Source organism: Megalops cyprinoides, chromosome 1, assembly GCF_013368585.1.
Source record: "Megalops cyprinoides isolate fMegCyp1 chromosome 1, fMegCyp1.pri, whole genome shotgun sequence".
NCBI lineage: Eukaryota > Metazoa > Chordata > Actinopteri > Elopiformes > Megalopidae > Megalops > Megalops cyprinoides.
In genome coordinates this window covers 48,247,083-48,273,326 of record NC_050583.1, presented here as the reverse complement: position 1 = coordinate 48,273,326, position 26,244 = coordinate 48,247,083, and the positions used below count along the sequence as shown (strand labels likewise).

The 26,244-nt window shown below is 49.3% G+C and overlaps 1 protein-coding gene across 2 annotated transcripts in view; it reads left to right on the top strand.

The window, feature by feature from the left end:
- Positions 1-24,779, top strand: part of LOC118774201 (bone morphogenetic protein receptor type-1A-like) — a 36,700-nt gene extending 11,921 nt beyond the window's left edge. For both annotated transcript variants that reach the window (XM_036523374.1, XM_036523365.1), the window contains 11 exons: positions 8,252-8,519; positions 17,113-17,290; positions 17,642-17,744; positions 18,233-18,332; positions 18,816-18,912; positions 19,601-19,736; positions 19,989-20,181; positions 20,929-21,226; positions 21,569-21,744; positions 22,313-22,443; positions 23,060-24,779. In XM_036523374.1, coding sequence (XP_036379267.1) covers positions 8,453-8,519; positions 17,113-17,290; positions 17,642-17,744; positions 18,233-18,332; positions 18,816-18,912; positions 19,601-19,736; positions 19,989-20,181; positions 20,929-21,226; positions 21,569-21,744; positions 22,313-22,443; positions 23,060-23,185 — 1,605 coding nt within the window. In that variant the 5' untranslated portion in view covers positions 8,252-8,452 and the 3' untranslated portion in view covers positions 23,186-24,779. The remainder of the gene's footprint in view (positions 1-8,251; positions 8,520-17,112; positions 17,291-17,641; positions 17,745-18,232; positions 18,333-18,815; positions 18,913-19,600; positions 19,737-19,988; positions 20,182-20,928; positions 21,227-21,568; positions 21,745-22,312; positions 22,444-23,059) is intronic.
- Positions 24,780-26,244: the final 1,465 nt, after the last annotated feature.

The window sequence follows — 26,244 nt, the reverse complement described above, 5'->3', positions numbered from 1 at the left end:
TCTCACTCACAGCTGTTCTTGTTTGTGTGTGTGTGTGTGTGTTTCAGTGTTTGAGTATACGCCTCCTGGCACACATGCAGTTATGTATATTTTAGAGTGTTTGTCGAAGTTTTATGTAAGCTGTTTGTGTGTATTTATGTTTATGTGTTTATGAGTGCCTGTGTATGGGCATATTACTGTGTTCATGTGTATGTGTAGGTATCTGTGTTTATGCATGTATATGTCTGTATATATGTATGTTTGTGTAGGTATGTGTTTATGTGTGTGTGTGCGCGTGGTTGTGTCTAATTCTGTGTAGGTATGTATGTGTTTATGCGTGTGCCTGTTTGTGTAGATATGTATGTTTGTGAGTGTGGGACTCGGACCTCTGCAGGCACTGTGATTCCTGACCAGTCTGAGCTTGCTTGGGTGGAGGCTGAGGCTTTGAAGATCAGTGACTGTAAAAAAAAAAAAAAACAGCCCCCAGTGCAATCCTCTGTAGGAAGGGGGTGGAGGGGTGTAGATAAGAGCCAAGACTGTTTACACCCGCCCCCCAACGCCGGAATGTGTGAGCAGGTAGTGAAAGACTCCCCCCATCCCCCGCTCAGTGTCAGGCTCCAACACCTCAAGGGAGAGCGCGGCGCGATCGTTGGCACCAGACTGGGCCGAGTTCGCGAAAAAGAAAACAAAAACCCGGTCCTGCCGATAAGTTACGAAAACAGATCCTGACAAACTACAAAAGCGCTCGTTCCGTGCCTGCTTCTCCGGAGACTACCCGTCAGGAAAGGCGCTCTCCTAAAGATAATTTTTAAGCGATGAGAAGCGTTTTAAGAGACGGATACGGTCGCGTACCCACCTCGTCTTCGGGGTCTAGCGACTGCTTATCGTACGAATACGATAAAAAAAGAAACGTGTTTTCGCATATCTTGATTTGTGGGAGCGAATAAGACCGGTTTTCAGACAGCCCGGCGCGACTGGCACTGCGGATGGCGTGAAACTGATCTTTATACAGCCAGTATCTCGGCTCTCTTTAGATTTGGTTTGGCAGGAGAAAAAAAGAACTCGACTGCGCCCACGAAGAGCGATTTGTTACGATGTATTTAGACGCTTCTTTGAACTCATTTGTGGTGTTTATATTAATGCAAGTTTTTTTTGTTTCAGCGAAAATCTCACACACACAAGTATATTAAACACACACACAATAATACCTTAACGTTTAACGAGAACCTGTGCTCAGGTTGCGCTCAGTGCTAATATAGCTTACGAGCTGCTCTGCTCGTAATGCTTGAACTTTCTTCGGTGAGATGGTAAAGACAAATTGTATAAACCCCCCCCCCCCCCCCACATCTATTTCGGGCACACACTGGACCAGGAGCAGAACACTGTGTTCTGCGTTGCAATCTTTGCGTGTTCTGGGGGCTACTTACTACACTGAACACTGGGAAATGTAAGCCAAGCTAAAAAAAAAAAAGCATTGTAGCATACCTTTTGAATCCTAACGTTTTTTCCCAAAACAACAATGAATAAAACATTCATAAATATGTGGTTCTCATTGTCCACTATATAAATCCACGCTGAAAAGCCTTAAATGTAAAAAATGGTGTTCCATTTACGTTCTGTCATTTAGCAGGCACTCTTATCCAAAGAGGCTTACAGGTACAAGTAAATCAAGTACAAGGTTCCTCTAAAAAAGGGACATAAAAGATAACACACAGGACACAATTGACCATGTTTGAACATGAACAGCGCTGAGACTTCCAATGCGTACATGCTTTAATACTTAAATCTACGCAGTACAACATACAACCTGTAGTAAGACTACTAACAGTGTATAGCATACATACAGCAACATAAAACAAGAAAGCCAAACAAAGGGCAAAGTAAGGGTCATTCATTAGTGTTTTGCAAATGTGACAGGTCAAGGTTAATGAACCAGGCTCATAACCAGTAGGTTGAAGGTTTGAATCCCTTTAGTCATTCCCTTGAGCAAGGAACTCAACCTGAACTGCCTTAGTGAATATCCAGCTGTAGAGGTGCATGCTTTGTGACTGGGGGAAGTAAGTAGTTAAAATGGAAGATAGCTGAATGTAATATAATGTTTTGTTTTTTTGACACTGTCTTTTTTTGAGACTGATACAACTTTGCTGAATCGCGTAGTGAATGTGTAAGGAGGTTGGCGGGGGGGTGGGGGTCTGTGTGCCTCTGCAGAGAGACGGGAGAGATGAGGTTAGGCTGGATTCTGAGGCCTGAGATTACTGGAACTGCTGTAAATGACTGATTACAGGTGAGGATGAGTCTCTCAGAGGGGGGAGGGGGGCGACGGTGCTTTTTCACACTTCTGCCAGTGACTGATAGGCGTGCCGGCACTCGCTTCTGACCGTCTCCCGGCTTACCCGGTCTGATGGTGGACGCGCGATTACTCACCCCTCCTGGCACCGCAGTGTCATCCTCACGAGGCAAGCGCTTAGAGGTGAGGCGCGATAAAGCTTGGCGCCTGCAGTAGTTTTGCTTTTAAAGTGTTGTTTTTCATGAACGCTCACACGTTGAACGTGATCTGATTACTGATAACTGATTATTTGCTGTTGTCTCGAAGGCTAGCACGTTCTCAGCAGATGGTGTCTCTCTGTTCTGTCTGCCTTCATAAGACCTTGTACCACCACTGGTGTGTGCTTCTGCCATTGATTTGAGCTTCACATTACATTACATTACATTATTGGCATTTAGCAGGCGCTCTTATCCACAGCAGTTTACACAGGTTATAATTTTACGTTACCCATTTATACAGCTGGGTATTTACTTACGCAAATCTGGATTAAGTACCTTGCCCAAGGGTACAGCAGCAGTGCCCCGGTGGGAAATTGAACCAGCAACCTTTCAGTTACAAGCCTAGCTCCTTACCACTACATCACACTGCTGCATTATATTCATGTCCAGCCAGCTGGGCCAGCTCATAGCAGCTGCTAAAGAATGATTGCATAAATATTAGCTTTGTTTTGTAGTTTTTGTATTATTACTAGAGGTGTATGTGGTTACAGTATGAGTGATGGTGGGTTTGGAAAGATACATTTTATTCGAGGTGTGCCTGTCCCCTTGACTGGCTGTAAAGAGTTCCCTAGATCTTGGGTGGCCCTCGGCAGGGCCTCTCGGACACAGAGCAGGATGTAGAGACCCCTCTCGGTCCAGCAGGCCCACCCTCCCCGTCTCCGCAGCCATCGAGTGAGTGGAAGCAGCGGTGGCCTGTTGGAAACGACTGCTCCCCCTCACCACAAAGCAAAACAAAGATGTCTGTTTTCATTCTTGGGTTATGATCTTGAACAGAACGGGAGGCCGCGTCTCAGATCGCCGACGCCGGCTGCCGGCTCTCGGTTCTACTTTTAAGCCCACGTTTGTGATCTCTCCAAAGGCTCTGACGAATGTTTGCTTCCCTACAACATCTGCAGAATGTCATTGTAACGGTATGCAACCGGGCTCTTCAAAGGATTTCTCAGTCCTGAGGTTTACAGTGTAAAAAAAAGTTTCTTTTTGTGCTTTTTTTGGCTTGAGTTTGTAGTTCTGGTAATTTCCAGGAGTGAAATGAGAGAATTCTCTTTATTCATTGCCTTTCAGAGTGCTCCGTTACTCTGCTCTGGGGTGAGAGGTCCCACTTGTTGTGGCTTTCAGGCCCAGTTTTCTGTGTAACGCAATAGAAACATAGCAGGTCTTTTTTTTCCTGACTCAGAAGAAAGCAGGAGAAGGAGAGGTGGGAGCAAGGAGTAGTGAGGAGGGGCGGAGGAGGAGCGAGGAGGGGTGTGTGGCGAGGCTCAGGGCTGGATGAAGTGCAGAGCAGCCCAGCGCACAGTGACAGTGGAGCCGTGGAGTCTGCTCTGCCAGCAGGCTTCCTTTAAAGGCTGGGGGGGTGGGGGCTGCATGGAGGGGCCCCAGGAGAGGCTGGTGAGAGAGGGGCACACTGCACACCGCACTCTGCTTACAAACCAAGGAGCGGGGTGCAGCAGGCAGGGAAACAGAGGCCTGTGTGTGTGTGTGTCTGTGGGTTTGCATGGATTTGCGTGGGTTTGTGTGTGTGGTTTTTTTTATGTGTGTGTGTGCGCGCATGTGTGTGCGTGTGTGTTTTTTGTGCGTGTTTTTTTTGTGTGTGTGCGTATTTTTTGTATGTGTGTGTTTTTTGTGTGTGTGCGTATTTTTGTGTGTGTGCATGTTTTTTGTGTGTGTGCGTATTTTTTGTGTGTGTGCATGTTTTTTGTGTGTGTGCATATTTTTTGTGTGTGTGTACGCAGCCCTGTGGTGTTAGTAACACACAGTCCCCTCATGTTGTGTAAAGATGAATCTGGAGTGAGAGATGAACACTGTTGCCTCAGTGCTTTGCTGTAAACAGCCAGCGTTCTTCTCTGTTTATTTGGCCATGCTGCCTGTTCCACTGTTTGCTCTGGATGACAAACAGCCCCATTACAGCCGCTGAGTGAAATCATTTCTCCATTTAAACTACTGTTCAACTATTGTTTGGTCCTTTGAACTCAGTATTTCATTTACCACGGTAAGGTGAAACCTGCATCTCCTTAATGTGAAATATTAATAAGACTCGTTGTTTTCCTTAGATAATGTTTGGATTCAGTTTTTCTTTCCCTTTCTTCTTTGTGCATGTAACATCTCTGCAATGACTGACAGTTTCTTGTAAATCTAATTGAAAGTCATCTAAAAGAGTCTTATCTACGGGTGTGTACAGATGAGGGTATCTCCTCTGATGCTCTTTTTGGGGCAAGAAGTATGTGACACTCCTGCATTTAGATGTCGGGACCAGTTACAGCAGCGTGTAACACCCCCGCATTTAGCTGTAGGGTAGCAAGTGTAGCAGTGTGTAACACCCCTGCATTTAGCTGTAGGGTAGCAAGTGTAGCAGCGTGTAACACCCCCGCATTTAGCTGTAGGGTAGCAAGTGTAGCAGTGTGTAACACCCCTGCATTTAGCTGTAGGGTAGCAAGTGTAGCAGCGTGTAACACCCCTGCATTTAGCTGTAGGGTAGCAAGTGTAGCAGCGTGTAACACCCCTGCATTTAGCTGTAGGGTAGCAAGTGTAGCAGTGTGTAACACCCCTGCATTTAGCTGTAGGGTAGCAATTGTTTGTGCCTCTGAGAGCAGAGCTGGACTGAATTCCTGCAGTAAGAAAGCCAGTGCGTCTTAAAGGTGGATGTCAGTGATTACGCAAGACATGAGTGAATGCAGGTTCCAACAGTAAAAGGAGGATTTGATGGAATGAGTGGTTAATAAACTGGAAAGCCATCCTGGTATGCAGAATGTCCTGTCCTGCAGGTCAGGAGAGGTCAGAGGGGGATTTGAGATGGGGTTTGCGTGGGTTTGTGGAGAATTTGAAGGAATGGGTGATTAATAAACTGGAAACCCACCCTGGTAAGTTCATGTCTGTGGGCAGAATGTCCCCTGCCATCGCAGCAGGTCGGGGGGTCGGAGATGGCTGCTGGCGTGCTACAGGGGGACAGCTCTGTCCAGCTGGCTCTCTCTGGAGCTTCGTGGTGTGGCTGGGCCGGTGGAAGCCCTGTGGAATGCGCTTTTATTCCAAGGGAGATTGAGGGTCATCTTTCCCAGCTTACCCTGTCCTAAATGCAGGGTGTGCGCTCGAGTGTGGACGCCAGGGCAATCCAGAGGAAATCTCAACCGCTGCAGTGTGTGTACACGTGTGTGTGTGTGTGTGTGTGTGTGTGTGTGTGTGTGTGTGTGTGTGCATGTCTGTGTGTGCGTGAGGGTGTGTGTGTGTGTATGCGTGTGTGTCTGTGTCCTGTGTGCACTGACTTGCACTCTGGTTGACCACAGCACATGAACAAGCCTGAAATTCCACATCCATCAAAGTTCAGAGTAGGAGACCCGAGTTTCACCACAACGTATGGAAATTGGACCAGACCAGAGGAATTCACTTGAAATATAGCCCTGCTCTCTCCCTCCTTCCATTAAAAAGAACTGACTCCTCTGTAGTGCTCCTCGGGTTTCTACTCTCTGAATGATTTCCTTTTGCCGCCCTGATGTGAGTGGGATCTCCCTGGGAGTGCCTGCCACACACCGCTGATCCTCTGTAAGGGTCAGTGCCAGACACATTAGCCTTAGTCTCAAGTAACGCTGTCTCTTAGCCTCTTTGTGTGGCTGTTTTAATTAACGGGGGACAGTCTGTCTGTATGCACCAGTTAGCTTTGCTCCTACCTCTCCTGTTGCCCACTCAGGGCTGTATCGCCCGTCTTCATCTGCAGTGATCTTGTGACCGGCTGCTCCCCCTCGCTCCTTAAAGGAGAGCGATTTGTTTCCCACAGGTAATGAGGTCTTTTTTTTCCAGGGACGCTCTAGCTGCACCTCCCAGAGCCAGAGCCACCGTCTCGGGGCTTGCAGCTCTTCAGATGTGACTCGCTCTCTTTTGCGGCAGCGTAGCATGGTGGTGAGGAGCAGGACTCCTAACTGAAAGGCTGCAGGTTCAGTTCCCCACTGGGGCACTGCTGCTGTACCCTTTGACAGGGTACTTAACCCACAATTGCCTCGGCAAATATCCAGCAGCATAAGTGGATAACGTAAAAATTGTAACCCATGTAAATCTGCTAAGTGACAATAATAAAATGTAATGTTGTGACCCGAGCAGTAGTGACAGCAGTAGCTTTGTGTTGTGACAGCTTGTCTGGTTGTTCTGGTGATGTCCAGCGATATGATTTACCTGCAGGAAGTGTTCGTGTGAAGTGATGGTTTGGTATACCAGAGGTGGCTGTGCCTCTGGGCGGTGTATCTCGGGAGTAGAATGTGACATTAGGCTATAGTTACATAGGAAGTAGTATTCCACGCTGTGTGTTTGCTGATAGAGGCCCAAGATTGCTCCCACTGTCCCAGTACTCCATGTTAGGAGCCACAGGATGTCTCTGATTGGTAGACAAGTGATTAAACCTGTGAGCAAATGAGTCTCCTGGCCTGTTTTTGCACTCATTGCACCTCTGAGCCCCCCAGCCTGTAGCCCCCCTTTGCCTTCAGGAGGCTTCCTTTTGTTCTCCCCTCACGGCTGAAAGTCGCGGATGTGTGAAAAGTAGGCCATGGGTCGGGGCTCCCTTTCCCCCTCCTAACAATGTGAAGCGACAGAAACTGGCCCGCTCTGCCACTGTTTCTCCCCCAGATCCCTGCTCTGCCTCCCTCCAAAAGCACTGTGGAGTGCTAATTGCACACAGAGATGCAGGGGACAGACACACGGAGTTGGTCCAGCGTAGGTGAATTTGGAATATCCCTGAACAAATGATCTGGACGCGTTCGGTACTTAAAGTAAGCATGGGTTTGGTAGGGTGAGGGGGTCAAGCCCATAAAAAAAAGAGGGCAAAGACAGCATGGGGGGAGAGTGTGGAGAACATCCGAAAATGCAGCAGAAACGGCCGACTGTGGCCCAAAGCTGGTGTCTGAGCCTCGACCCCCCTCCTCCACATCATGTCATACACAGATTAATAATAATAACAGGAATATAAATAATTACTTATTCATGTACCTCATGTACCTGCTTCAAAGTGCAGTGAGAGTAACTCTCCTCAGCCACCAGCAGTTCTGGGCACCCCCCTGATATTTTCTGATTAAAAGTGAGTCAGTATCAGTTTTAGCATCTTATCCAAAAGCTCCTCCTACAGCACAGTGTCCCTGTCAATGCACTGGGTCATTGGAGTTTTGCATCCAGACAGAAGACTGCCCCTTACTCGCCCACCAACACTGCTTCCAGCAGCAACCTGGTTTGCCCAGGAAGTTTCTCATGCAAGCACTACCCAAGCCCAACCCTGTTTAGCCTGGGTGCAGATGACAGGGTAGTGTAAGTCTTTGCAGTTTGCAGATTTGAGAATTTGTCTGCAGTCCAAACAGGCTCAAATCATGACATCACCACTGTATGTTTTTTGGGGGGTGGGGCTGAAAGGAAACTGTCTCTTTTTGAATGGGTTTCATCACAGGGTATGATGTAATCACCACCAGTACAACATCTCCAGGAAAACCTTGACCCCTGACCTTTGCCCTCAGCTGTGTCTTAAGCCCCACATCTCCTTCCTTCCCCTGCGGCGTTTCCCTCCTGGTTTTCTCCTGAGAGGAGTGTGATTAGAACAAACCATTTAGTGCAGATCCCGGTTTGCCATTTGGTCCAAACTGTTGCCTGTAAGATGGCGCTGTGGAGCCTCTCTGGTTTCTTAGTGCCACAGTGTGATTGACTGTTGTATTGGTTACCAGGTAAAACGGGGTCCCTGGGCTAGCTGACTGCTTCTCCTGTGTTTCAGGACTGTGGACAAGAGGAGCCATTGAAGACGAAGCTTTAATTCCTCACCCCCCTCCCCCCAACCCCCCGTGGGCTGTCCTGTTTCCTGTCTGGTCACGGTGAAGGCCGAGGCCTAGCAGAGTGGTCAGTGCAGGTCCCGCCACGCGGCGGCCGTGTCACCAGGTCGTCCAGGAGCCCCGTCCTCTGCCCAGATTCTGTGAGGATGATGAGGGGTCTGCTCCGCACCGCCATTCTCATGACCTCCTTCCTGCTCGCGCTTGGAGCCCAAGGTGAGGTCTCGTCATCCTCTGTTCCTCTCCCTCCCTTTCTCTCTCTCTCCCTCTCTCTCTCCCCTGCCTTCTGTCTCTCTCTCTCACTCAACCGCTCACTTCCCTCTTTATCGCTCTCTTTCTCTTTCTCTGTCTCTCTGTCACTTTCTCCACTCTACCTCTACCCTCTCGTCTTTCTCTCATACACTCCCTTCCTTTGTCCCCCTACCCCCCACTCCTCTCTTTCACGCTGTTGTTAAGCAATTTAAATGCTTTCGCCTGTCAGATGTGAAAAATCTGTGGTTTCGTCTGTAAAGTGCAGCGGTGTGTTCAGGGGGACAGTGCGCTCTGTTCCCTGAAGTAGACACGGCACCGGCTCGGTCCGGCGGCTGGCTAGCCAGACACAGCGGCAGGCGAGTCTGCCTAAAGAATGTGTGGGAGTGCGAGGTTCGCCGTCTCCTCCAATCGGTGGTCGCCTCGGTGCCGTGGTGAAATAATGAGCGCGTTTACTCCAGTGCGACCTTCGGAACCAAATAGCAGCCGATGCAAAGCAGACACCCGGGAGGAGGCAGTAAAGGCAGAGCGGCCGGGTGCAGCCAGCTGTTCTCACTGTCCCAGGGATGGGTCCCTCTCTGCTTTTCCTCCTGTCGCACGCACTGGCCGACACTGAGCTCTGAGCAGAGAAACACTGGAGAGTATCTGGCCTTGCACACTGTAATCAAGAGCAAGAGGGCTAGAGTTCATCAGAGACCCAGCAATTGCCATGCGTTATAAATGCATGCACCCCCAGGGACTTTTCTGGAGGAATGTTTGAATATGGGGTCATGCTTTGGTTTTTACTGGCTGGCGAATTGTCTTAGGCACGGTTTCTGCACAATGGTGGAGCAGCTGGAAGGAGCTGGTTCCCTCTCCACAGGAATGATGTTATGAGCCGTGCATTGAGAGAGTGAGTGAGAGTCAGCCAGGGTCAGATACCGCTGCTGTTTGCTCCCAGGGCAGGCATCCAGATCTCTCGTGCTTTGCATAGCTTGTGGTTTTACGCATTTTGTGTCTGATAGGCCCGACTGAGTTTTCTCTTACTCAAACCCCTTGCTGGAAGACCCTCACCTCACCCGGGAGTTGATCCCATGACTGCCTGGTTACAAGCTCCTTTCCATAACCCCTGTGCTGTTCAGGGAGTACTTTCCGATCCCGTGTTTAAAAGTGACTTCTCTTTAAAGGCCAGAGTGTCCTCAGACACTGGTCCACTGTCTCTGTCCTTGGTTGCTGGCATGGTGGTGCCAGGGGTCATCACAGGGCGTTTCATTCAGGAGTTTCCTAGAAATGCGTCTAGAGGGAAAACACGAGCCGCTGTGTAACAGAGATTGGTTCCTCCCGTGGCTCCAGACCGGTGTGCACACAGAAGCTTATCAGACAGGCTACCGTCAATAGGAGCATGCTTAATGCCCTGAAAATGAGATGATAACAGTATCAGACCAGCTGGTAAAGAGGTCTGTTTGGGAGGTGTTTGCCAGAGGTGATTGTGTCCTGATTTTACCCAACTCCCTCAGTGGCAGAGTGAGATTCTAGAGCGGTGTCTCTTCGACAAGTCATTGTGTCCTCAGTCCTGTGAACCCGAAGCAACCATACTCTGAAAAGGCCATCTGTATGTGTGTGTGCATGCGTGTGTATGGCACTCTCAGTCAGGTGATTAGTATGCATGCGTGTGTGCATGTGTGTGTGTTTGTGCACACATTGGTGTGTCTGTGTGTGTGAGTGTGTGTGTGTGTGTGTGTGGGGGGGGGTGTTATCTCTGTTGGCCCTCTCTAATGTGAGAGGCCACCGGTGTTGATGGAGTGAAGCTGAGTGAAGACAGCTCTCCTGCTGTGTGCCATTTGGCTCAGATAAGCCTTTTGGTTGCTCCTTGTTTTGGAGAGGATGGTGTTTACTCACTGCAGATAAACTCACAATGGAAGGCCAGTCCCATAATCCTGTTTTCTCTCACTGTGGGGGTGTGTTTCTTTTAACGTGGGGGTGTGTTTCTTTTAAGTCCCCTGTAAGAATGTACAGTGTTTTAAAATGCACAGGGTTAAATATGTGCCCCCCCCTCTTTTGCTACCATTTCGCTTAAATGGACATAAAATTTTGTAAACCCTCTTTGGTTCATTTGGACCAGGAAAACATTTAATCATTTTATCCATTTGTCTTCTCACTTTCTCACAGTATGGTGGATTGCTGGCTCTTGCACTAGCTGTAGCCATAGCAGTAGATCTCCCTCCAGACGTTTTGTTTTTCTTTTCTCTGTCCTTTTTGGGACACACAGTCTTTTGGACCTTCAATCATGCTGCTTTGCTCCAATAAACAGAAAACAAAGAGAAAGTGCTTGCTTAGTGAGAGGGGAGCCAAACTCCAGTATCAATCACGCTGGCAGCTGGGAGGAAGGGAAATGCATCCCTGGTATGACAGGGACGAGACTCGCTCAGAGCAGGACAGCGCCTCTGCAAAGCTGTGAGACACACTGAAGGTTACCCCAAGTCATTCCAGCTGTAGGCACCGCTCATTGATGTTACAGTGGGCGGCGGTGTGGCACAGTGGTGAGGAGCAAGGCTTGTAACCGAAAGGTTGCTGATTGGATTCCCCGCTAGGGCACCACCTCTGTACTTTTAGGTACAGTGCTTAACCCACAATTGCCTCAGTAAATATCCAACTGTAACGGATGTACGTTACATTATGTTATTTAGCAGACGCTCTTACCCAGAGCGACTTACGTGAGTTACAGTGTTATCCATTTTATACAGCTGGATATTTACTGAGGCAATTTGGGGTCAAGTACCTTGCTCCAAGGGTACAACAGCAGCGCCCCAGTGAGGAATCGAACTGGCAACCTTTTGGTCATGAGTCCTGCTTAACCACTATGCTACACTGCCCCCCATGTAATATGTAAATAAGTAAAACTGTAATATATGTAAGTCGCTCTGCTAAATGACCATAAACTAATGTTACATAACTACCTTGTGGCTAATATTTTATCAGTGTTGAGTCCCTTTCTCACAGTTCTCTGGCTACATCAAATCAAAGCAACCTAAACCAAAACGAAGCCGTGTAGCAGCCACCACGGGCCCCAGGCCTCTCTGCCTTCTTGAAGGCTCCCCCTGTAGATGATGAGGGAGGATTTGAAAGTCAGTTGCGCCCGCAGGTGAAGAGACTGTGAGGCGGTGTTGCCCCTCAGAACACCTCTGAAGGCTCGCTCTCCCTCCCCGAACACATGGGCAAAACATGTTCACTCTGAGGGAAAAATCCCTGCCCTGTTATTAGGAGGAGGAGGAGGCACCCCCCACCCCCCTCCCCCAGCGGTCCAAGCTCGTCTGTCCCAGCGGCGTGCAGGGGTGGGAGGTGAGTGGGGGTGCTCTGAAATAGCCGTGATGGTGAGCATGTAGAAATTGTAACCTGTGTAAGTTGCCCTGGGTAAGAGCATCTGAGTGATAGTAGCTGGGAAGAACCAGCAAGCTTCTGCGAGCGTGCATGGCCACCCCTACCCAACCTGGTCACGACGGCAGGGTTGCCCCAGGGCGTGCCCACCATACGGTGTGACAGCATCGGCCATCAGACAGCCACGAGCTACGCCGTGCCACGAGCAGCCCTGTCAGCTAGCCAGCTGGGGCCTGAAATCATGGGGCGTCCATGTGCTAAGCATTAAGCAGCTAGCCTGCTGCTGTCTGGCCCCTTTGCTCCCTTCCCTCTCTTTTTAAAATGTATTTATTTATTTTTAAACACCGTTAATGTGAAGGGGACTCGCTGTCTGAACCGCCCTCTTATCCTGAGATCTGAGGTTTGGGGACCCTGATTTATGCACCAGGCATCAGCTCCCTGCCTGTCCAGCTGGGAACACCACCAACCACCCCCCCCCCCCATTCCCCAAATCCTGCGAGGGTTCTGCTGTGCTCCGCCCCTGCCCGTCGCTGCGGCTGCACCCCCCTCTCCCCGGCTCCCGGGGCTGGGCTCATTGCCGAGGGCCCCCACTTACAGGAAGCTTGTCGGAGGCTATTGCTGCCGCCACGCGCTCCCTGACACATTAACCGTTTCCTGTATGGTGCTTTAGGGAAATGGCTGCCACGCGGAAACGCCCCAGGTGCTCGCTGGCTAGCCGGAAGCGTTCGCCGGGTGAGGAGAGGGTGGGTTTGCCGGAGGTGTGTGTTGAGGGGTTCTATGCACTGGCCCGTGGCTGAGAGAGGCGGAAGAGGCCAGGCCTGGCCCAGCAGAGGGCTCCCACACCCTCAGGGCCCACTGTAACCTTTTATAGAGCCCAATCGGAGGTGCAGAAAAGCTCTTTCCTTACCACAAGCCCTTTTGAAACAGGAAAATACATGCATTGGATTCATCAGCTTTGGAGGAGCCCGTCCAATGAAAAGCATGGACTGGAGTCTTGTGTTGTACTCTGCCTCACTTGTAAATTGCTTTGGATAAAAGCATCTGTCAAATGAATAAAAGTGATGTAATGTAAATGTATGACTTATCTGGACTGGAAGGTCCATCGCAAACACCCAGGGTTTCCCTCTCAGAGACCTGAGCTTTGTTTGGCTTTTTTTGCTTGCCTCTGGACATCAGTTGTAATTTTAAATGAGGTGATTTTCGTTTTGGTTGGATGTTTGCTGACTGTAAACAGGTCACATAGCAAACTGCTTGCATGGTTTGACATATGAACAGTTTGTTCTCTTCTCCAGGCCTCCAGGACAAGTGAAAGAATTGCCCATTAGCAGGTTAATGGACCTCTGTCTAACCATGTATTCATCTTTTGTTTGGACTTTGTTATGCTGAAAACAAAGCACGGCAGCTGTTATGTCCTAAACAGAGGATCATCAAGGTGTGAAGTGAACAACCCCCCCCCCCCCCCCAATTCCCGCAACTCTCTGCTGCCTACCTGTCAGCACCCCTCCCCCAGCTAACCTTCACTTACCGCTCAGGTGACCATCAAGCCACCTGCTGGCCATGTGTGGCACTGCAGTTTATAGCTCTTTTCACTGGTCTGGTGTGAAGTGAACAGAGTAAATGCTGGTAAAATCAGTGGCTGGTTACCTGTATTACCGTGCACCTGTGTGTTCATGTGTCCTGTCTGCTAGGCCAGAGTATTTCTTCAGGCTCAGGGGAGCTGTGACTTTGACCAGAGAGGGTGCCTCCTTGGGGAAAATCAGACCCAAACCATAGACATTACAGTGCCACCCCATAAGGGAAAGGAGATGTCCAGCATTACCCTCTGCATAACAAAGTGAATCTGAGCCCCAGTTCAAGGTGTTGCTCCACATGTTTGGTGCACAGTCTCAGGACGGTGCTACCCTCTGCCTTTCAGAGAGGATCTTAGCCTTTGCTGTGAACGGTCCAAACTTGGACTTACTGGCTGCTTATAGAAAGAGACACTGTTAATGCTCACTACTCTTAGGGGCTCTGAACCCCCCCTCCCAAAAAAAACCCACCAAATGTTGAGGAAGTGTGCGTATAGTGTTTTTTGAAATGAGACTGTATGTATGGAACAGGCCGAAGCCTCCTGGACAGCAGTGGCATCCTGACCGCATGAGCAAAGATGAGATCAAACATTTTCAAGATGTGTGCTTAGGCTAATGGAGGAGGACAGGGGAATTCTCACAGCTTCAAACAGACAGTTTTTTCTCAATTTTCACTGGACAATTAAAGCACTCAACAGCAAATGCTGATCTTTTGGACCCCGTAAGCTGTACAGTTGTGCCAGTGTCTACACATTTGTATTCTTTTGTCTCACAAACAACGTTGTTAGCCAGCTACCACTTTTGTAGAAAAAGGAAGCTAGCGCTGATGGTATTTTGTGTTTTAAACGGCGTAATTTCTCGGGTGTGCTGCGAGATTCAGTGCGGGCCCGCGATGTGACCGCGGCGGCTGTCACAGGCAGGCTTTGGAAAGGGAGACGTGTGTGCAAGGAGCAGTAAAGCGGTAAAGCCTTTGCACTCTGTGGAAGGACATTGCTCTTCTCTCCTTACAACAGATGGCATTATAACTGACAGCCCGGATGCTGAGTGGCTGGTTTTTGTGAACGGTGAGGTGGGGGGAGGTTGTGGGACATGGTGGGGGGGGGGGGGATCCTGAGTCACAGGGTTCCTGCCAGTGGGGACACAGGGGCACTCGAGCTCAGCTCTGTTATCTCTGCGCTCCGTATCTCGCTGGTATAAGTATAGTGGATTTCAAAGCCCCCGGGGCTCTGGGCCTCAGAAGCCCTGATACCTCCTAGGATAACAGCCCCATTGTCTCCATTACAGTTTATTTTCCCTGGGTGTTGCCGTCGGTTACAGCAGCCCCGCCTCCCTGCCCGTCTAATGACTGTTTGCTCTGTGGCTGTGCGCCTTTGTAGCTTGCATGGGGTGGTTCAGCTGAAGAATGCGTGTGCTCTATTTTCGACTAATACAGTACGTTTAGGAAATACAGCTGTGAATTTCCACACACCTCATTTTGTCTTTCTTTTTTTTTTTTTTTTTTTTTTTTAAATAGACATATGCCTGTAGCCCCCCCGCACACAGATCACCATCACCAGACAGATATACTGAAATCACAAAATCTAATGTACATTGATCCTAACTTGTTTTTTTGAAATGATTTTGGGTTGAATGGCTTAAAGACAGAAAAAGCTCATCTGTTAGGATACCACGGTATAGTGAATTGAAATGGTGCATGCTGGGAGCAGCCTGTAACATTGGGCTTGGGAGTAGGAGGAGGAGGAGGAGGAGGACGGAGGAAGAAACGGAGTCTGTAAAATGTAGGTCTGGAGGACTTGCACAGACATGTCTGAACTGGAAAGAACTGCTGTGTCTGAAAGGAAGTGCCCACAGCCAGTCAACAGAGGGAGGGAGAGAGAGGGCTCTTAGCTTTCTCTCTTTCCCTTCTTTTGTCTCTGTCTTTTTTCTCTCTGCTTCCCTCCATCCCCAAGGCACTAGGCTACGGTAGTCCTAATGTAGCCATGGTTAGCAAAGAAAACCCAGGCATCACTGGCATATACCCCAATGACACAGTTAAAAAAAGACATTTCCTATAAACTGTAGCTCTGTGTGGTCTATTTGGCATTTGCCTTGCGTCTGCGCAGTTGAGGTGAGTGTGGCGCTGAGTTTCGTCCACATGTGCAGTCTGCAGTAGATGAGCGCTCGCGGTTAAAGGTTTCTGGAGTTCAGCTGCGGGTTCTGACGTCACAGCTTGTTGTGACTGGCGCTGTTGATTAGAATCGCGCTCTCTCTCCCCCTGGCACGGTGGTGTGTATTGGTGGTAACGCACTGTGGGGGTTTATACAAATGGGCTCATTGTGAGCTCTGCGAAAGCAGATGGAGGTGCAGATACTGCTGTTTAGCGGCGCACGTACGCCGCCACCTTTCCCACACTCCTTGGAAGCTGTCAATCACACATGTGGTTTACAGAGACGCAGGCTAAAACACTAGCATGTATGATTTGTATGAAATCACCCAGAATCTCATCCACACACCCAGTCATGTTTGATTTTTAACATGGCAGAGAGTGTGTTCTGTAGGAACAACTGGTTGTTGGCCTGGGTTTTCTAGTTTTATGATTCCCTCAGTCGTAAAATGTGCTGTCTGGTTGGTTGATTATCCAGTGGCTCTTAATAGTACACACTTGTTAACAGATCATCAGGATGATGTAGTCATTTGAAATAATGTGACTTGAAAGTGGTTGTCAATAAAGCAAACAGTGGTCATATTACAATGCATACTGTACCGGTTAGCATTACCGTTGTGGCAGAGCACAGTGCACCCATAGCTCTTTATGTTAATCCCATTCTCTGGGCCATCGGTAACTGTGCTTTGCTACTAGTATTTATTATAAACATGTCATTTGCATTCGCATAAGCACTTTTATTGGATGCCTGACAGACATCCACTCTGATCCTGTTCCCTCAGCCTTCTTTCTGTCTGTGGCAAGATCTGGGGTATATTTTGGCAATATTAGTATTTTAGTGAAGCACTTGTTAGTAACGTGATTGTGAATAAGCATTTAGGCGGCAAGATACAGGGTACTCCAGCTTCTGGTAGCCTGGTTCTTATAGCCTGGTTCCTGTCTGCCTGTTACGGCCAGCCAGTGGAAACACTGTCTGCCAATCTGTCAGTGTAAAACAATATTGACATTTTTAGACGCCACACTGCTTGCAAAGGGCAAATCTGTACAGGACCAGAGGCTAATGTAATATATCTTTGTACATGTGTCTTTTGCTGTTCTGGGAGCTCAGTGTAATGACAAAGCTGGGATGGCTTACTGGTTTTCCTTGTCCATTACCGTTTCACCGTTTCAGCCTCAGCAGTCGCTCAGAGCGACAGAGATGCCATTCGTCAGATGCATTGATTGGCTGGGGGCTGACCTTTAACGGCTGTGCTGGGTGAGGTTGATGAATACCAGTGGCTGGCTTTTACTGTCCTTTCGGTTCTGCTTTTTTTTTTTTTTAAATCCCCAAATGTCGTTCTGACACGGCCGGAGCAAAACGGCCTCGGTCAGGGAAATCGGGTTTGCTCCATATAGCTGTGGTCGGGCCGATCGATTGCGCCCCAGCACTTCATATGCTTTCAGGACGTTGTCTGATTAGATTTCGTCTCCCTCTCTTTCTCCTCCCCCCACTCAGGCGGGCAGAACCCAGACTACGTGCTCCAAGGCACGGGGGCCAAGCTGGGCTCTGACCCCAGGCGGCCCCCCCAGGGCCTGGGCGAGGGGGCGACAGTGGCCCCCGAGGACGCCCCGCGATTCCTCAGCTGCTACTGCTCCGGCCACTGCCCCGAAGATGCGACCAACAACACCTGCGAGTGAGTGACAGGCCGATCGCCAGCAGGCCACACCACCTACTTCCCACTTTCTCTGCTGATTCGCTGAGCCTTCCTGACACCTCCCCCAAACACAGTCCCTGATCTGATTCAGTGACAGGGTCAGGACTGCATTGTATTAAGTACTGTTCTTGTTCAAGGCTTTAACAGTAATACCTCCCACCCCACTGAATGGATTCAGACCCGCGGTGCCTCAGCCACTGACACCATAGCTCTGCTCCCTGCTGCAGCCCTGAACATTTTAAACCAGATGTTTTCATCGTGTGGTGTGTTAATTATTTTATCTGACATGTATGTGTGTGTGCGCGTGCGTGCGTGTATCTCCCTCTGCAGGACTAATGGGCAGTGCTTTGCAATCATTGAAGAGGATGAGCATGGAGAGGCCATCCTGACATATGGCTGCATGAAGTATGAAGGGTCCCATTTCCAGTGCAAGGTAACGAGGCTTCCAAAACCGCTTTATATCCTAAAGGAGGAAACGGGGCTTCCAAACCCACTTTATATCCTAATGCGATTTCATGTATTTATCCTCTGTCGTTTCTGTTGACTGATTTAGTTGTTTGAGGGGTCCTCCATAGCAGCTTGTAAGGCCATCATAGCAGGATGCTGTCAAAGGAGTGATCTGGAGTGACTCAGGCAGTTAAGGCGCTTGTTCCAAGCGCAGGCTGAGCTCTGCAGCTGAAACCAACTGTTTCAACTACCGACTCACAGTGACTGAGAGCTCACAGTGCCGGAACAAATTGGCTTGGTTCCGGTGGGGGTAAGGGTGGGGAGATCAGTGAGGGTCTCCACACCGCTCTCAGGTGCCCTGTGGTTCATCTAGAGCTTGCAAGTTGCTTTAATGATGTCAGTGGACTAGAAAAAAAACTACAGAGGACTTTACCCAGCGTATCCGCCATCATTAAAAGTTTCTTTTTCCCCAAGGATTCCCCCCTTGCTCAGGCCAGACGGACCATCCTGTGCTGCCAGACCAACTCCTGCAACCGCGACCTGCGACCGGAGCTGCCCCCACCCGTCACACAAGGTGAGGTGACAGGTCAGAGCCCTAACACTGTTCCCAGACCATACTGCCTGAGCAGTGACTCCGTTACAATGGCTGTCATCATGCTGCAATGCGTGTCTGTGCTTTAGGGGCTTGGGGGGCAGGGCTATAAGGCTGTCGGGAGATCTCCACCCTGAGTACAAATCGGCAAGTGACACAGAATCTACAAAAACCACTCCTGGGTAGTGAAGGACGGCAATATGCGAAATTTTACGTTACATTACATTGTCATCATTTAGTAGACACTCTTATCCAGAGCAACTTGCATAGGTTTCAGTTTTTTACATTTGTAGCTTATGGGGATGAGCCTCGCCACAGCACAGCATTTCACAGAGGGGCTGATGGGAAACAAAGTCCCGATCTAGTTTCAGTGTACTACATCAACCTGCAGCTGGACTCCATCTTCCTTCACCACCTGTTCTGCCCATTGAACGCAGCCTTACACTCTTTATATTTGTCCCACAGGCCCACCCTTCAGCAGCACCTACTGGCTCGCCTTCCTGATATCTGTGACCGTTTGTGTCTGCACGCTTTTCGCCATCATGTTAGTCTGCTACTACAGGTAAGGCTTATCTCTGCCCTGCCTGTCTATCTGTGTCACGTGGTTTTTTTTTTTTTTAATTCACAAGGTTTGAATTGACTCACCAGACTTGTGTCCACACCAGGGAAGCAGGGAAAGATAATGAGTCACATTGCTGGCTGATTGTTTGACAGGCTGAGAGTAGATAACATACCTGTAACTGTCTGACTGAGATTCTGAGGATGAGTTGCTGCTGTGTTATTGTCGGTATGATAGAACAGACTGTAAAACATAAGTGCATAGCCCTGGCCTTATGCACCCAGTGTGTCTTTAAAGCTTTGTTTGAGGATCCACACCGACAGCCACTGACAAGCAGTTGCGTGGCATTGTGGTGTATTTGATAAAGAGCTATACTTGGAAACCAGAAGTCAGTAGATTTAAATCTCATTTTGGGCACTGCATTAAGTCATTCATACAGTCATTTGTCATTGTTTTAAATAGCCTCACAGCACACAGCTCCTCACAGCGGGTATTTTCCAGAGCTTTAGCCTGTTAGCCAATATGGAAGAAACTAGAAGACTATCTCCTGTCCCCTTCCTTCTTGAATCAGTGAAAACCCCTGGAAAACTGGCATATTAAAATTGGTGTGAAAAATAACAAACACAGGGTGTAGCAGGCTGTTTCTGTGTCATCCAGGAGAAGCGCAACAGTAACGGTGTGTGTTCTTAAGGTACAAGTGGCAGGCGGAGAGGCGGCGCTACCACAGAGAGCTGGCCCAGGACGAGGCCTTCATCCCGGCAGGGGAGTCCCTCAGAGACCTCATCAGTAATTCCAGCACCGGCAGTGGTGCAGGGCTCCCCCTACTGGTGAGAAAAAGTGGTGGATCGTGACACCACAGAGCAGCATGAGCGCAATCTACAGATACAGCTCAGGTTGCTGTAGAGGCAAGACAGAAACACATTCATGTAACCCATTACAGACATTTAATGACCAAAAGCGTCTGGAAGGAGTCACCAGCAAAACACCCAATCTTATGTTAAGCACTTTGTTCACCACTTTGCTGTTGTCACTGCTGGTCAGAGTTCACATGGAGTTCTGTACCCCCCTCCCGTCCTCAGGTGCAGCGGACCATCGCCAAGCAGATCCAGATGGTGCGTCAGATCGGGAAGGGGCGCTACGGGGAGGTATGGCTGGGGCGCTGGCGCGGCGAGAAAGTGGCCGTCAAGGTGTTCTTTACCCGAGAGGAGGCCAGCTGGTTCCGGGAGACGGAGATCTACCAGACCGTCCTCATGAGGCACGAGAACATCCTGGGTAAGCCATCCTGCAGGGTGAGCTCTGTCCCCAGGGGAAAGGAGCTCCATCCCAGTGGAAGGCTCCACTAGACAGAGCAAGCTTCCAAACAGCTGTTAGTAATGGTCTGTGTCTGTGTCTGTGTCTGTGTCTGTGTCTGTGTCTGTGTCTGTGTCTGTGTCTGTGTCTGTGTCTGTGTGTGTGTGTGTGTGTATATTTGTTTGTTTTTGTTTGTGGTCAAGTTCATCCAGTGTCCTTATGATTTTTTTCGCAGGAATTAATGTCTTTGTCACAATAAATAAACACTGAAGTCTGAAGTGAAGATGAGCTTTCGCATTTCAGTTTTTTAATTATAATTTTTTAAATTGCACAGTAGGACAAAATCGAAACCTTTGGCAGCTGGGCCTTTGCCAGGGTCATGAGGTTACTGACCAGAACATCTGCATTTAACATAAACTGGAAAAACTGACTGGTGTTGTTTCTGAGTGTGGAGGAGTGTGAACCAGTGAGTGTGGAGGAGTCTGAGCCAGTGAGTGTAGAGGAGTGTGAACCAGTGAGTGTGGAGGAGTGTGAACCAGTGAGTGTGGAGGAGTGTGAACCAGTGAGTGTGGTGGAGTCTGAGCCAGTGAGTGTAGAGGAGTCTGAACCAGTGAGTCAGGCTGTTTATCCCGTGTCCGTGTGGTTTGCTCCATTTGTCCCAGTGACAGAATGGAAGGCTAATATTGGAGTGTTTTGTAATGGAGTTGCTCTGCCTTTCTGCCTTCCCAGGATTCATTGCGGCGGACATCAAAGGCACGGGCGTGTGCACGCAGCTCTTCCTGATCACGGACTACCACGAGAACGGCTCGCTGCACGACTTCCTGCGCCTGGCGACGCTAGACTCGGGCACCCTGCTGCGGCTGGCGTACTCGGCGGCCTGTGGCCTGTGCCATCTGCACACGGAGATCTACGGCACGCAGGGCAAGCCCGCCATCGCCCACCGCGACCTCAAGAGCAGCAACATCCTGGTGAAGAGGAATGGGGCCTGCTGCATCGCCGACCTGGGGCTGGCCGTCAAGTACAACAGGTACCGTACACACAGAGGCACACACATATACACACTCACACAACAACTGGGGCTGGCCGTAAAATACAACAGGTACTGTCTCTCTCTCACACACGCACCCACACACACACACACACACACACACACACTGTCTCTCACTCTTTGGCTGTCTGTCTAATTCAACAGGTATGCTCACGCGCGCACACACACACACACACACGCACACATACCTGAACCTGTTTTCCGTTTCCACAGAATGTCTTCACTAGCAGCTTTGACCGTGCTCTCCTGTGTTTCCCTGCTCCCCCCCCCCCGGCAGTTTCAGCCCAGGCCAGTTAACCCTTGTGTTTCTTCTCTCCTCAGTGACACCAACGAGGTGGATGTCCCGCTCAGCACGCGTGTGGGCACCAAGCGCTACATGGCCCCCGAGGTCCTGGACGACACCCTGAACAAGAGCCAGTTCCAGGCCTACATCATGGCTGATATCTACAGCTACGGCCTGGTGCTCTGGGAGATGGCCCGGCGCTGCGTCACTGGAGGTCAGGAGCTATGGGAGTGCTTCACGGTGTACAGCTGTGTCACTCAGACACACACACACACACACAGACACACATAAGTGTATACATACACTCATACATGCATACATACATTCACACATACACACACACACGTGTGCACATATATACATGCATACACGCATACACACACACACGCGCACTCACACACACATCCCCGTGTACAGCGCTGTCACACACACACACGCATATCCCTGGAGCTCCGTCCCCATGATGCATTCCCAGTCTTTTGCATCCTTCTGCTGCACTCTGAAGACCTCCTTTTCATCACTGGGTTTTTAATGGAAATCTGCCTTTCTAAGTGATACTCTTCCACTGCATACACTGTTTCTCTGCATTCTTGTGCACTTATGTGTCTGACATTCACTGTGCTCTCATGTGATTAGTGGATAAATCATCTTGAGGTGAAGCTCCTGGAATGAAGAGTAAATGTAAATGAAACATGTTGCTTAACGGATTCACAGCAGTGTTGCTGCTATGGATGCCAGTGGTGATGGTTAGCTCCTTGGCCTGATCTCTCTTCTGTGTGCAGGCATCGTGGAGGAGTACCAGCTGCCCTACAGTGGCATGGTGAGCTCCGACCCCTCCTTTGAGGACATGAGGGAGGTCGTGTGCATCAAGGGCCTGCGGCCGACAGTGTCAAACCGCTGGAACAGTGACGAGGTGGGTGTGCCTGGGGGAGGCGGGGTCTGCGTGTGTGTGCGCGCACATGTGTGCGTGTGTGTGTGTGTGTGTGTGTGTGTGTGTGTGTGTGTGTGTGTGTGTGTGTGTGTGCGTGCATGTGTTTTGGGGGTGTTGTGCTGAGGCCAGTCTGGGGGAGCTGGGCTACTGGGAGCTGGTACCGGGGAACAGGGTACAGGCTCTAAGAAGCCCTTCTAGGGGAGGCCAGATTTGGGGTTATGACCTGGAGGGGAAGAAAGTACAGTGGAGGCCTTGTTAACAGTGGTGTAGCTGTTTACATTTTAAAATATTGTATATGCAAAATAGTCCACAATTGCATTTGCATTTTTGTGGCAGTCCTAGCGTATCATATAGTAAACTAACAGCTAGTCCTACAATCCAACAGTAAACCAGCCGATCTTAGATACAGTAGGTGACCATCTCTTTCTCTCTTTCCACCTCCCTCTCTCCCTCTCTCTATCTCTTGCTCCCTCTCTCTTGTCTCTCCCTCCCTCCCTATCTTTCCCATTTCTCCTTCCCTCTCTGTCTCCTCCTCTCTCTCTCCTCCTCTCTCTCTCCTCCTCTCTCTCTCCCCCTCTCTCTCTCTCTCTCCCTGCAGTGCCTGAGGGCGGTTCTGAAGCTGATGTCAGAGTGTTGGGCGCACAACCCCGCCTCCCGCCTGACTGCCCTGCGGGTAAAGAAGACTCTGGCCAAAATGGTAGAGTCTCAGGACATAAAAATCTGAGCTGCTCCGCTGCAGGGGGAGCCGGACCTTATTTCTGACAATGTGGATATGAATTACTGCGGGGGGGGCAGGCTTTGGCAAAGGCCCTGCCCCTGATTTCCTGCAGCAACCCCTATAGGCAGTGCACCAAGAGCACCCCCTGCTGGACAGGGCACTCTGGACCAGGTCTGCAAAGCCAGGCTGGGGGGAAGCTCCGTGCCCTCGTTGGATGGGAATGCTGTTGCCAGGGGCAACAGAACCGGTTCTGCCACCCCAACCCTTCCACCCTCTCTGACCACCGGCACCGTGTGGGGATGAGTGAGGATGACCTCGTTGCTTTCTGTGAAAGCCACGTGTCACGACACGTCATGACATGCCAGGGACGCGTGAACGAGGAGCTGGCTTGTGCAAGATCAGCTGCTGAGGTCACTCGGCGCTCACTCTATTCTCGACTGCACTCGGTCCAGGCGGTTAACCGCGGTGCTCAGAGGGACCGCCTCTGTTATAGGACCAGCCCGCCGCATCACAGGAACGCTTGACCATTGAGCCCTCCTCCAGCAGCAGGAGGAAATGGCTCTGTCGGGAAAAAAAATGTTGTTAAATGTTAAAGTTTATTGAACTGCTAAAATATATCTGGGGAAAAATGTGGAACATAATATTCTATTTAAGAAATAATAACCTTCATAGAATTTTTAAAAATCTTCATCTGTCTGCTCTGTGCCGGTATGTTTGTGCTTTCATTCTTGGGAGAAGTGCATTGTTTGGGAGGGAGACCAGCCAGAACATGTTACATTTGTCTTGCAATGTGTGTAAGAGGTTTTATTTAAATGTTGTGTATTGAAAGACTTCAGAGTAACATTACAGAGGATCATGATCAGGAAAGGTCAAAGGTCACTCTAGTGTGCCACAACCATCCCTAGTGCAGGACATTTTTCAATTTGTTGAATTTTGTGCTTGTGGTTATTACTAATACACTGTGGGGACACCATACTAAAGATCAAAAGCATCAGTTCATAGGTTTCATATTATGTATCGCACATCTCTGTAGGAAAGACATATTTGTAGCAGTAATTATGCAGCCATAAACTGAGCAAGGCTACACAAGGGTTAAAGCTGCATGTCTGTTTCAGGCCAGGGGGAAATACAAGTATTGCATGGCTCAGATAGAGTAGAGAAACACAGGAAGAGTAAGACCCTTATTTACTAAGTGGTAACCTTTTGACAGTAAGCTCTGTAAATAGTGTGCTTTTCAAGCAACTTCTCCGTGGCCAAATAAGGACATTCTGCAGGCTGATGGTGTACACAGATCAGCTGTACAGATCACCAGCTGAGCAGTGTAAAACTGATCCTACATCAGTGCTCTTCATAATGCCAAGCCCGCATCAGATTCACGTTTTACCTTGAAGAGATCCTGGGTTGGGTGGACTGGTAAGAACGCTTTATTACTTTTTTAGCACAAGGGAAAGGCGTTTGTGGGTACGATGATTGGCAGCTGAACTGGGATTACTGCTGCTGCGGACGAGTATGTGCTCTCCCCCAGCAGACTGATGGACTGCATGAATGAAAGGCGGAGCTTGTCCTGGGCCTGGTAATTGCCTCCTGATTGGTCCAGCTGCTCAGCAGTTGGCCAGTGGGCTGTCTGTTTGTTTATCTGTTTGAAGTGCTGATGGTGCATTTGTAATTCACTCTGTTAAATGAATAGACATAAATGGCCTGATCATCCTCACGCAGGGCGCTCTCCTTCCCTCTGTGGAATGAGCCACTCATCATTCAACAGGAAGTCTACATCCCTCCACCTTTTAGATTTTACAGAATGCTTTGTAACACATAAATGTCCTCTCTAACCTCGATTCCCTCATCATGTAACACACAGCTGTGTCGTAGTGATCAGGTAACTCTGGTTGTGACAATGAGGTTGCGGGTTTGAATCCTACTGTTGTGCCATGGATGAAACAGTATTTTGGCACATTTAGATTTCCAACTGTGTCGATGTGTCCTGTGTGAAAATGTAATCCATGTGGGTTGCTCTGGGGAAGGGTGTCTGGATGAATGACAGTGTGGTCTTTACTAAGTTCTAATTTTGTATGAGGGAAAAAAATGCTCCAGATGATACATTGAAACCCAGTGTTTCCATGTCATTGTGCCAGCCATTGGAACCCAAACTGTCTATGATGTTTTGGAGGAACCTGAAGCCCTCGTCCAGTCCTCTGAAATTTGGTCACTGTGTCACTATCAGAGTGGGGCCAGACATTTGGAGCAGAAAGCGTCACACCAGCCTGGATTTGACACCCATGTTTTATTCCCGCAAGACACAACAGTAACACATTTCCCACAATTTAGCGTTACTGAAAATATCCATAGCATTTGTTTTGCAGAAAATTACATAAACATTCTGCACTCAGCATGTCAGAATATATTTTTGTCATCATTCAGGCATGAATCAATACATTCAATACGAAGCCTATAGTGTATTGCTAAGTGTGAACACAGGTATTTACAGTGAGCTTGTGAGCTAAACCCTCGCACAGATGAAAGACGAACTAGACCTGATTTCTTCTAAACTGCTGAGAGAAACACATGTTAGCATGCTTGTTTTGGTCATCAGATTTTGAGTCCTAATGCAGTGTTGGCTCTGACCTGCGGAAGGGGGAGACACCTCCCTTGTTGTCACCTCGCACCAACAGCGGGTGGTGTGGGTCCCACGTCTGTGGCCCTCACATCACCTGTGTGATAACATGGCTGGCGCGAGTCTCTCCCTGCAGGGCTTGTGCTGCTTCACCGCACTGTCCCCTGCCTAACCTTTGACCCTTAATGATAGTTTTTTTTTTCCCTACATTGTGTCCCTAACCAATATGAGTTCTGCCGAACCAGCATCTTTGCTGGAAACCACACAGGTAGTTAGCCAGTAAGCAAGAGTCACAAGGTAATTGGTACGTCATTGTGTGGAGTATGTGCTAAACAGCCTCAAGAGCTGTGTAGAGAGTGCGTGTGTGGTAAACATCTTTGTTACGTGGAATGTGTGAGGATGCAGTAATCACTCTCGCTGTCTTTTCTCCCATTTGCCTGTGAGCTGCATGTGT